Source organism: Euprymna scolopes, chromosome 42 (genome assembly GCF_053919585.1).
Source record: "Euprymna scolopes isolate OS-2025 chromosome 42, ASM5391958v1, whole genome shotgun sequence".
NCBI classification, from domain to species: domain Eukaryota; kingdom Metazoa; phylum Mollusca; class Cephalopoda; order Sepiida; family Sepiolidae; genus Euprymna; species Euprymna scolopes.
The window spans coordinates 48546332-48559133 of record NC_136523.1 but is presented as its reverse complement, the minus strand read 5'-3'; the positions used below and the strand labels follow the sequence as shown (position 1 = coordinate 48559133).

The following is a 12802-nucleotide window of genomic DNA, read 5'->3' as shown; positions in this document are numbered from 1 at the left end:
TTTATATATTTTTTATAAATTCTTTTGTTAATATATTTTTTTCAAACATGTAGGCTGTTTTTCTTTTTTTTTTCTGTTTTTGTTTTTTTTTTCCTTTTTTTTTTTTTTCAAACAGTTTTATTATTTAAACCTGCGTAATCTATTCATACTTATGTTGTTTGAATTTAGTGTTACAAGAACATGTCCCCTTTTCTTGTAAGTAAGAAAAACATTAAATAAATAAAAATGAGATAGGATAGATCGAGATTTGAACCTGGAAAGCAAGTTTTGGAAATAGGTCGGGAATAGATTCAGGAAGGAATTCCCATTGTTTAGTCTATATTTTTATAAAGTAATAGGGTTTGTGTGTTTCTGTCTGTGTGTACAGCTCTCCATCATCAACGAAATATAAAGGAGGTAAGAGGGTAGATCTCTCCTGGTAGAGAAACATTAGAACCCATTTTAGGATGTTTCTGTTATAGGAGACATAAGAATCTTTGCCTAATTTCTTTATATACTATTCTACAAACCACCCCCATATCGAATGACTTATGCTCATTTGCATATCACATTATATTAAATCTCTTAAACTAATTACCTCGACCTTATTACATATTGGAAATATTCTAATCATTTCAACTGTACTATTTACAAAATCTATTTAACATTTAATCTATCTTCTATCTATCTATATCTATATCTATCTTCTATATATATCTATAAAAACAGATGTGTGTGTGCCACAGACGATTTCTGATTGGTTAATCCAATAATCACATCTCCTAAAAAACAATCGTTTCTACGCTCTTACCTTTACCATAAAATATTATGGCTTTATTTATTGTCCATCTTGGAAGGGTTTAATTTTTTAATAACTTGTTATTTACAAATTAAAAAAATACGAAACTATTATACGAAACTAAACTACACGAAATACGCGCACACACGCACACACACACGTTCACTACCGTCACGTTGTTATGGCAACCAAACCCGCTGACTTCTTTTTCTCATTTCACTCGTGGTCTTAAATTCATTTCGGGTTTGTATTACTGTACACATAGATTCGAATAAGTTGCAAAAAAACAAATATATAACAAATAAATGTTATCAAAAGCAAATTTTTCGTGTTTTTATTCAATTTAACATGTTTATTCAGCTCGAAAAGCATACAGTGTTTACTGATGTATTGGAAAATTCAAGATGGCGGCCGATTCTCTCTTTAACACGGTAAGTTTGGAAAAAGGTGTAATAAATAAAAAAACCGGTTAAAATACTGTTAAAAACTCGCTCAATATATGTTACCGTGACATAGGTTGACATATATTCGGCGGGTTTTTAATAGTATTTTGTATAGTTTTTTATTTATAACACCTTTTCCCAAACTTACGGTGTTAAAGAATGTGTGAGACGCCATCTTGAATTTTCCAACACATCGGTAAACACTGTATTCTTTTCGAGCTGAATAAACATGTTAAATTGAATAAAAACACAAAAAATATATCCAGTTTTTATCGGTTTTTTACCTTCTCTGCAGAAGTACAAAAAAAAAACAAACAAAAAAAAAAACGGAAGGTACTTTTACAGAATGTTAAATAACCCTAACCGATGTTTTATGTTTAGTTTAGGAAAAGTCAGAAGAAATAAAAGTCATTATTGCATGAAATATACGTATTTAGTTGAAGTATTGTTTATGTCAATTCTTTCGAAGAAATTTAGCAAGAATACCTGTAAACCAGGAAATCGGTAAAATGTCATCATGGATGAATACTTGTCTATTATAATTTCTACCCTTGACAAAAACTTAGCCATAACAAAAGAGATTTATTGTTCAGATTGTTTTTGAGATTGATTTCTAAAAAGATATTTTATAAATAAAATCGACTTTAAAATTAAAGACTTAAATTACAATAATTGAATTTAAACATTCTTATTTCAATATTTGGCACATAACACCTGCAAAAATGATCACAATGTCAGGATTTCATTTTATTTCAGAATCGATGGCAAATACTAATATTTAACATTAGTTTATCATTTAAGCCGATAAAAAGCCCTTTTTTTTCCGAGTCATAAAAGGATTTGGAGTTTCCTAATCAACCTTTCGGGTGCAGTTGCACGCTCTCAAAATAACTAAAGTGTTGGCTTTAAAAAAATTGGTTCATTAAAACTAAACAGGTTTAGTTTTAATAAAAAAAAAAAATTAAAAAAAAATCGCTTTGGTAATTAGATATGTCGTATGGTTATCCCTAATCGCTGAATAAAACCGCTAACGAGTTGAATGATTACGACATAAAATTAAACTCGGGTTCCTGAAACGGAAACTTCGTTTGTTTTTGTTTTTTTCTTATCAATATATTTACATTGTTATTTTGTTTTCATTTTCAATCATTCGAACAGTTTTCTTTTTCAAGTAATCCAAGTTACAAAATTCCCACTGTTTACTATGCTAAAATCACAATGACTAATGTATACCTATTAACCCTTATCCTTGAGTGGCCTCTGGGCCTTGATAAGTGGTGACACCCATGTAAAAAAAAAAAAAAAAAAAAAAAATCACTCGAACAGTTTTCTTTTTATAATGTACAGTTTTAAAAGTTTAAAAACTATATAGTTTTTACTTCAGGAAAATTAATGGGTCAGTTTTTACGATGTGCCCTGTTAAAATACTGTTAAAAACTCGCTCAATATATGTTACCGTGACATAGGTTGACATATATTCGGCGGGTTTTTAATAGTATTTTGTATAGTTTTTTATTTATAACACCTTTTCCCAAACTTACGGTGTTAAAGAGGGTGTGAGACGCCATCTTGAATTTTCCAACACATCGGTAAACACTGTATGTTTTTCGAGCTGAATAAATATATTACATTGAATAAAAACACAAAAAAGATATCCAGTTAGGTAGAAAAGTAACTTATCTTGCCTTTGATAACATTTATTTATATATTTGTTTTTGACTATTTTTTCGAATCTATGTGTACAGTAATCTTGCCAGGATGCGGAGGAAAATGAATGAAGGGGGAGGGGAATAAAATAAAAACATTTTGGAAACAGAGTAAGTTTGAAAGAATTGCTTTGCACAGAAAGAAATTAATGAAAAAATAAAATTAAATTTCTTTTCTTTCTTGATTTTTTTTTTAGTTTTTTATGAAAAAGGAAGTCAAAATTAAGACTATAAAAAACAATTTTTATTAAGAGCGAACCTCAGTCGTCAGGTCTGTAAAAAAAAGACGTGGAATAATAAATGTTTTCTAATACAAATTGTTTTTACTTATGTGTTCATTTGTCTCTTTGAAGTTCGTTTGTTTAATATATCGGTTTGCAATATAATTTTGTCATTCTGTCAGACTCAAATTTTAAATCTATATATCTATAAAAGTGAAAGTGTGTGTGTGTGTGTGTGTCTGTGTACATTTCCCTACGAAATAACTCTGTCAATTTTTAGTCTACAGACTCGAAATTTGATATACAGGGTACTGAGATTTGGAAAAATCTATGTGATCGGTTTTTAGCCAGAAATTTGGCGATTAAGGGGTCAAAGTCCAACGATTTGAGCTTTGAGAACTCTACCAAACTTCTCCGACAATTTTGGGTCTACACACTTTAAATTTTAGATATAGCTTCCGTGGACATGGATCTAACTTAATAACTTGATTTGAGCCCAAAACAATAAATTTTCAGGGGTCATAATAGGGGTCAAAGTTTAAAAAATTACCCCCTTTTTTTTTGCTCAGCATACACCTCCAAACACCCGGGCAACGCCGGGCACCCATGCTAGTTTAATATAAAATAGCAGATATGTTTGTTTGAAGAGGAATTTGATGATTCAATTCTTTTTATGAAAATTGAATTGAAACCAGGTCCCTTAGAAAAAATATGTTGGAAAATAGGTCAGAGAATTCTCGTCTGCAGACATGTCTGAACAGTGCATGTTTTAGCCACGTGAGTTCAGGACCACGTGAGAGGAGCACATTCTTGGACATGTGCATGACGTCATGGCCGGGGGATGAGTTCTCAATATAGTTGGCTAGTTTTAGTGAGACAGGGAGAGAGTTGGACAGATGGGAGACAGAGCTGACATTGGTCAGAAGGAGTCCCCCTTTGGAAGCGAAGGGTTAGAAGTTGTAATCATGTAGTGACTTTTGAATTCCTGAATGTGAAATCATTGCAACTGGCCGAAGTAATAAAAGAAACATAATATTTTGTAACTGCCGTCTTCGTTGTTGTCTTTCTACCAAATTGAAGGTAATGTGAAATCGTATTTAAATGAACTTTGTTCCCACACTCATCTTGATAATGAACATTGTATTAACCTCATCCTTAAGTAATGTGTCTCTCCATCTTAAGTAATGTCTTCCTCTCTATCGTAAGTAATGACTGTTCCCCCTTTTGTCATAAGAACCGATCTCTCCTCTTCTATATGTGTTAAGAAGAAACATTCCCAGAAATGTATAAATGTTCTCCTCTCTCTTCTATCCCCCTTTCATCGTTTATTACATGTCCCCTGTCTCTCTTTAAAATGTACACGATATATTTCTCTCTCCAATATGAACACTCAACTATATAATAACAAAAAAAACCCCACCCCTCTGTGCAACATTAGTGTTTTTAACATGTGTGAAATATTCACATTTTTAAATTGTTAAACTATTTTCTGTTGCACATTCACCTTTTTTAAAACTGCTGAAACTGTGACGCCTTCATATTTTTTTTACATGTTTCTGTAAATAAATATATTTTAAAAATAAATAGTTTGACAAAATATATAACAGTAACTTAAATAAACATAGTTATTTGAAAAGATATGCGATTAAAAAAAAATTTTTTTTTAAATTGATAAAGAATGCGATTAAAAAAATTTAAAAAATAATTAGTAAAAAAAGATTGTAATAGATTATGCAGGTTTAAATAAAAAAAACTATATTTGAAAAAAACAAAACAAATCCTCATTGCATATCTTTTTAAATAACTATGTTTAATTAAGTTAAAAAAAAAAAATAGACATAAAATATAATTGAAAATTGTATCGATTCTGTGCTTCCATAGCTAAATTGAGAGAGACGTGTGCCAACTTCCGGTGTGTTTAAAAGCTCCTGTCTCCTTTTATTCACCATTACCAAATATTGATAGAAATCTATCCAATAAGTGACACTGAGAGGTTGGGGAGGACCATTTCGCCTCTCTTCTACCTCTTTCTCCCAGAAGCGATGTTGCGAGTCTATCTCTGCTCTATCGTTACTTTGATGGCAGGTGCTCTAATCGACTTTGATCTATGCCCCCACACCCCCATCTTCTGTAAAACAATGACAACAAATACTTGTCAAGCTACAACAACAACCATCAACAATTTCCGTCACGCTCTATCTGTGCCTAAAGCTAAATAAAAACTTCTACGGGCAGAATTTCTTTCCTAGAATTGTCCATCTGTGGAACACAATACAATGGAGTTGTTTCCCAGCTGACTACAACATGGTTGTTTTCAAGTCTAATGTAAATAAATTCTTGTTGAGCCATCCTCTTAAATAATTATTCCTTGCCCAAGTTCCACCATTACTGATCATGTTGTCTCACCGTTTACCTAACACTTATTAACCATTACCCTAGAGTGGCCCCTGGGCCTTGATAGGTGGCCCCTCCCACCCGGAAAAAAAGAAACAAAAAAAAAACAGTAGTCTGAATGATATAAATTATTTAATTTGATTAAATATTTTTCCTTTTTTTTTTTTTTTTTTTTTTTTTTTTTTTTTTTTTTTTGACAGGAGAAAAAGCTTAATGTTCTCATGGACATCGCATACCAAGGTTTCGCCACAGGAGACCTGGAAGCCGATGCTTGGGCTCCTCGTTACTTTGTCTCACGAGGATTTGAATTTGTCTCTGCCCAATCTTATTCGAAAAACTTTGGACTTTACAGTAAGTTTTTTTTTTTTTTTTTTAAATATAAGGCAATCTTTTATTTTACTCTTGAAGGAATAAATTTAGTTTTCCTATTAGTTTAATGCTAAGAAGACACATAGAAATTCCACAGAATAAGAAACATTGATTCAACAAATGCTTTGATAAAACTAATATTTTTCAGGATAATGCAATAAACTAGTTTTTTGGGCAGAAAAAAAAAACAATAACACACAGCAAATATTAACATTTCTATGAAAATAATGTCCATTGTATTTTAAATATAGAAACTCTCCCAAATGAGATAAATTAATAATACTAATAAATACTCAAAGTAATATTGTGCTACATAGTTCAATACAAACAATAAAATCACATTGTAAGAGACAATCTTTAATTTACTTCTTCAGCCCAACACATCTTCCTTTGAATGTTCCCCTTTTTTAAATAACATTTTGCTGACTTTGAGCAACTGCTGCACGTTTAAATTACTACAAGTAATTTAATCTATTGTTCAAATAATTTGACTTTGCTCATTTTATTTAAACAAAAAAGAAGTTAAAAATACATTTTTCACTCAACAGTGAGCTGTGTAAGATTGTCTGTGGAAAAAAACACAATCGGCAAAAGATAAGTGTTTTATTATTTCTAGTTACGACTTGGGAAAATCTCTTGCAAATGTGACTATTTCACTCGCAACATAAAACCCTGATAACTATAAAACAAAGACTGATAAACTTACATCCATGATCAACTTTGTCGCAATTAAGAGTTAATATTAAAAACTATATATTTACTCTTGGAGGTTAACTAGTTGTTCTGGCTTTTTATTCAACCATTTTAAAGGGAAGTACCTGATTTTTTGTTTTATTGAGTTACTTCCCTTTTGCGAATTCATTCTATGAGGAATCTAGATAAAGCAGGGTCTTCTATGCATAGGTATATTTTCAGCTAGTGAGGCATAGGTTAGAAAGAGGTGAACAACCCATCGCAGCAAAAATAAGCTTTGTATTTTTTCCTTTAAATTTTCATTTTCTTTTAATAAATTAATTGGCTGAGAGTAATCTTCCCTTTGTTCCATTTTTTTTTTTTTTTTATTATTAATGAAAATTGATCCAGACAAGGTATTTTTTTATTTTTTATTTTTGTTTTACTAAGGAGTCATCTCTTATTAAGGCCCAGAGGCCATTCGTGGATGAGGGTTAATGAATATACGGTAGTTATTGGGACAATAGCATAGTAATTGTTAGTAGTGAATAGATTATTTAAGGGGATGGCTCATCAAAATCTTGTTTACGTTTATTTAAAGACAACCAAATTGTGGTCAGCTGGAAAGCAGGCAAACGGAACAGTTCCACAGGCGGATAGTTCTAAAAAAGAAGCTTTGTTCATGGAATCCATGTTTAGATTTAGAGACAGATAAAGAGTGGGATAAATTATTGTTTCTGCTAAACAAGTGTTTTTCATGAACATTTGGCAAGGGGAGGACCATAGATTGGAGGTCAGATAAACATTAGCCATGAAAATAATGATAGAGCAGAGACAAGCTAGCAACGTGTCTTTTGTGGGAAAGAAGAGAAAAGGGCACCCCCTATTAGGTAAAGAAATCTATTTTGAACTCTGTCAAGGCAGAATAAAGTGCTTCGAGCAGCTCCTGCCCAGATGTGGCAACAGTACTCCATCCTTGAACGCACTTGGCTCTTATACAGGTAGAGAATTGCATCGGCAGTGAGATATCTACTGGAACGGTAGAATGATCCCATTATTTTTCCAGCGACCATGGCAATGAATTTGATGTGTGTTCCATTTCAGATCAGGAATAAATGTCAGACTCAGAAGCTTGTCAAAACAGGGAACTTCCCCAAGACGAGAGTCATTCATTTCAATTGATGCTAGACGGGGATCAGGCTATAAAGTCTATTTTGAACTCTATCAAGGCAGTGAGAGTGCTTCGAGTAGCTCCTGCCCAGATATAGAGTGTCTTTATGTAAGGAGCTAAAAAGAATGAAAAATGCAAAGAGGAAATGCTTAGGAATTAAGATACAAATTTTTAAGGCTAAATGTTATTCGAGAAATGTTAATGAGATGCAACAATTGCCAGGAGCAAGTTTGAATACTTGTAGGAACAATTCTTGATAGAAATCTGTTGATATTTGCATTTAAAACCTGTCTGAAGCCGAAACTATACTATTACTTCTATTGATAGTGAAAATTCAGCATCTGCATGTCTGAAGCTGAAACATTTTTATACTAATAGGTCACCGTTTATCAAGGTCTAAAGGTCACTCGATAGTCAGGGTCAATGAGTTTATCATGTGGACGATAAGTCAAAACACTGAGAGGATTGGAAACAATATACTATTTCCCAGGTATGATCTCCTCCTTAGTGGGGCAGTGCAATATATATGTTTGTTCGCCATAATACCATCCTCCCAGTATTACCTCGTTTATTTTTAGTTTTTTTTAGGGGGGGGGTAGTGTAGTATCTGGTTTGCTGTCATAAGACTAACCTCCCAGGTATTACCTACTTCTTTGGGTGGGCTGTGTAGTACATGCAGATAGAAGAGAGTTGTCTGTGCATATGTTGAGCAGAGGAGAAAGATGAACAACCAAAACAGGGTGAACACCATTGTAGCAAAAATAAATTGCACGTTTTTGGTGCTTATGCATTCTAGCTAAATGAAAATTCCATGGGCAGAGTTTCTCTCCTAGAACTGTTCATCTGTGGAACACAATACCGCACGGCTGCTTCCCATCTGACTACAACATGGTCGTTTTCACGTCTAATGTAAACAAGTTCTTGTTTGGCCATTACCTTACCAAAGTTCCCTGGTGCTACCAGATCAGGCTGTCTATTGGCTTCCTGAGACGAAATGCACCTACATCGATTTTCTGTTTTTGTTTTCTATTCTCTTTTGTAATACTTAATTATGTTCGACAAAACAAAAACAACTCCCTTCCCCTCTCCTTTCTTTTTCCTTCCTTTCTTCCCAACCCCGTTGCCCCCCTCCCCCTCTCTTTTCTTTTTGCCCTGTTGGTAGGGCACTAGAATAAGCCGACTGCCCCCCTGCAGAGGGTAAAAATCCCTCAATGGGGCAACCAATTAGCCGTGGGTTGCTACCCGTAATGCCTTAGGATGTGATCCTGGTGATTGAGCTAACCTAGACCTGGGTGCATAAAAGTCTAGGCACTGCAACACATTACTTTGGCCCTTACTTCAGCTAGACGAGCGATCAGAGAAGCCCGATCTGACCAACAATTGGCCAGTCATGCCAAGCCTTAGCACTAACACCCAAAGTACCAACTACGACAACAAAGAACGAAACTTAAATAAAAAAAAAAAGATGGGAGTACCTTTTTCTTCCTCCACTACAAAAAATAGGCAAACCAAGTAAGTGCTAGAAGGCGGTGGCAAGGGTCAATCAATTGTAAAGACCAGAACTCAACACTCCATCTGAACAAATGTATTTTTGAGGACATATTGAACAGAAAATATAGTGCTTTAGAACTCCTTACCAAAAGAGTATATCCTCCACGTAGCCCCAACATGGTCAAGGCGAATGGGTTTCCCCCTTACTATGCCCCAATTTTGGACTCCGAGGTGGGTAGGGAGCGTGGTTGATGAAAAATAAATCCCAAAATCCATGGCTGATAAAAACAAATGCATCCCCCTCAAAACCCTTAAAAGAAACCATTCCTCTGACTAACCTCTCAAGCTCAGATGAAGAACAAAAATTCAAAACTAGAAAAACCGTTCCAACTATAGATGAAGGAAACTTCCCACGATTCTTGGTTATTGAATTAATCGAAAATAAAAAAAATTGGAAATTTATCACCTTCTCTAATAGAAAAGACATTATCGACAAAAAGTAAACCAAAAATGATCAAAAAACAAAAGATGGAAATCTACTAGTTGAGATAACCAATCTTAGAGATGCTCAATCTCTACTCACAATGAACTTCCATGAGTACAGTGCAAAGTCATTCCCCATAAAACACTAAGCACTTTGAAAGGAGTAGTTCGAAGTTATGAACTATCGCTAACAACTGAAGAAGAAATAAAAACCAAATTAGAAAAACAAGGAGTAATCAACCACATCTGCATAAACATAAAAAGAAACAATAAAATAATAACCACCGACACATATATATTAATGTTTAACAAACCAACAATTCCTAAAGAAATAAAAATTGGCTACTTAAATGTATAAGTAGACCAATATATCCCAGCTCCATTAAGATGTTTCTATTGCCAAAAATATGGACATCATAAAGCCTGTAAAGGAATAAAAATATGCGGGAAATGCGGCAACAAAATTCTCCAAAACTAAAACAAAATGCATCCATCTCTGTAACCAACGCAAACTCCACTCTGACCCAACCTTACAGATTGAAGGCGAAAAAATTCCATTTGTAAACGAACACAAGCACCTGGGGATCATTTTTGACAAAAAACTAAATTTCATTCCACACATCAATTACATCAAAACCAAATGTAATAAAGCATTACAACTCCTACGAGTCATCGCCCATACAGATTGGGGAGCTGACAAGAACACACTACTCAAACTATATAGAGCATTAATTAGATCAAAAATAGATTATGGTAGCTTCATATATCAATCTGCCAATATGTCACTCCGGACTTAGACTAGCACTAGGAGCATTTTCAACCTCCTCTGTAGAAAGCCTGTACACAGAAGCACATGAAACTCCTCCAATGCTTAGAAATCAAAACCTTGGTCTAAAGTACTACACAAAACTTACAGCCAACCCCACAAACCCAGCACACAATAGCACTTTAAATCCAAACTGTAAACACCTTTTCGACCAAAAAGAAAATGCAATCAAAACCTTTGGACTTAGAATAAAATCGATTTTCAAAGAAGCAAATCTACCCATAACCAAAATTCACAAAACTGTCCTACTCAAAACCCCTCCCTGGAAAATCGTATCCCCTAACATCGACCTAAGTTTAAGTAAATATGAAAAGAAACACTCATCGAATAACTTATGATGATCTCCATAAAATCAAAGAAAAGTATCCAGACCACACACGCATCTATATAGATGGGTCTAAACAAAATAACACAACAGCCAGTGCAGTGATTAAAAATAAAAAGATGGGCAACCCCCTAATCGCAAAATTACTCCAAAAATTAACTGAATTAAACAGTAAAAAAGAAATCATTTTCTGCTCGATACCGAGCCATTCCGGTATTAAAGGTAATGAATTAGCAGATTCAGCAGCAAAAAACGCCTTAAATCTCCCAATCGATGCAAATTTTAAAATTCCATACATGGATCTAAAAAGACGTATCAACATATACAACAGAGAAATGGCAAACCTACTGGAATGAACACCCTAACAACAAACTTCACGAAATCATGCCAAAAAACAAGAACAAGATATGAAATTAAATAGAAAAGAAGTCAAGCTAACAAGAATAAAAATAGGCCATACCCACTTAACCCTAACCCTAACCCTAACCCACTTAACCCACTTAACCCACTCGTATCTCCTAAAGAAAGAAAGCCAACCCATCTGTATACCTTGTCAAACACAATCAAACACATATTAATATAATTTACTGATTTTGTAACAGTAAGAAATCGATTCTACAAAGAAAACAATATTAAAGAGTTATTTGATAAAAACAATCCCCACACCATACTCTCATATCTTAAAAAAAAATTGGCCTTTATAAAAAAATTTAAAAAGAACCCTTTATACAATGGTCCTGGATATGACCTAAAACTATATCCGATGGTGAGGCCCCAGCTTGTGGGCCTTGGGGAGTGTGGAGCTACTCTTTAATTGCCATTGATCCGAAGTCCACTCTGACCCGGAGTGGTAGTACTTGTTAGGGTCCCAACTATGGGTTAAATAGAATCCGACTTCAGAAACAAATATACTCCATTAAAAAATCGTTCCTCAAAATGACTAGATTCGGCACTAAATAACCTGAAAAAGGTTGATATGCCGTAAAACAAAAACAACCAAAGTTCCACCATTACCAATATTACAATATTAAAAAAAGAAGATAAAAAAAAAATCTTTATGATGTACATCCCCATTATTGAATGAAGTTCTTATTTAAAAAAAAAAAAAAAAAATCGCTGCATTTGATCAAGTATTTTTTTTTTTTTTTTTTTTTTTTTTTTTTTTTACAGAGGAAAATCAAATTTTAATCAGATCTGTCATGATGTAGACATTTTGGCAATTTCAGCTACCAAGAAAGGAGGGGACATCAGGGGAGATAACTCCATCTAATTCTTGACGTTTGTCAAAACTCACATGAAGTTCTAATAATTTTATTAATAAATTTTGAAACGATTCTGTGAAAGAAAGAAAAAGAAAAAAGGAATCCCTAAAATTATTTAAAACTGTAAACATAATCTCATCAAATTTTGGCAAACTTCAAGGATTAGATGGAGTTATCTCCCCTGCCCCCTCTTCATAGCTGAAATTGCCAAGATGGCTGCATCGCAAACAGTCTGAGTGAAATTAGATCTTCCTATGTAAAAAAAAAAAAAAAATATATATATATATATATATATATATATAAGTAATTTTAAAAAAATCTTTTTTAATGAGAACTTCATTTCATAACAGACTTTCCTTTGTCTGTTTGAAAAAAGGTCATTAAGGACAAAACAATAAAGAAAGGTAAATATACTAAATTGCAAAGTGAGAATGTTATAGAACAATCTGGATTTGAACTCTGCACACTCAGGTCATCAGTCCATGTCCACTTAACTATTATCACCTCCCTGGATAGTGTAATGTACACACTTTATCGTAGGACTGCATCCCAGCTGACTATAACATGGTCGTTTTCAAGTCTAATGTAAATAAGTTCTTGTTGTAGTTGTCCTTTTATATAATTGAACTAATCCACAAGTTTAAAAAAAAATTATTGCTTT

At 33.4% G+C, this 12802-nt stretch overlaps 1 protein-coding gene across 1 annotated transcript in view; it reads left to right on the top strand.

The window, feature by feature from the left end:
- LOC145267096 (aspartate aminotransferase, cytoplasmic-like) overlaps nucleotides 1–12802 on the top strand; it is a 69009-nt gene that overhangs the window by 34392 nt on the left and 21815 nt on the right. The window contains exon 6 of the mRNA XM_080123093.1: nucleotides 5743–5893. Within this exon, the coding sequence (XP_079979219.1) occupies nucleotides 5743–5893 (151 nt within the window). The remainder of the gene's footprint in view (nucleotides 1–5742; nucleotides 5894–12802) is intronic.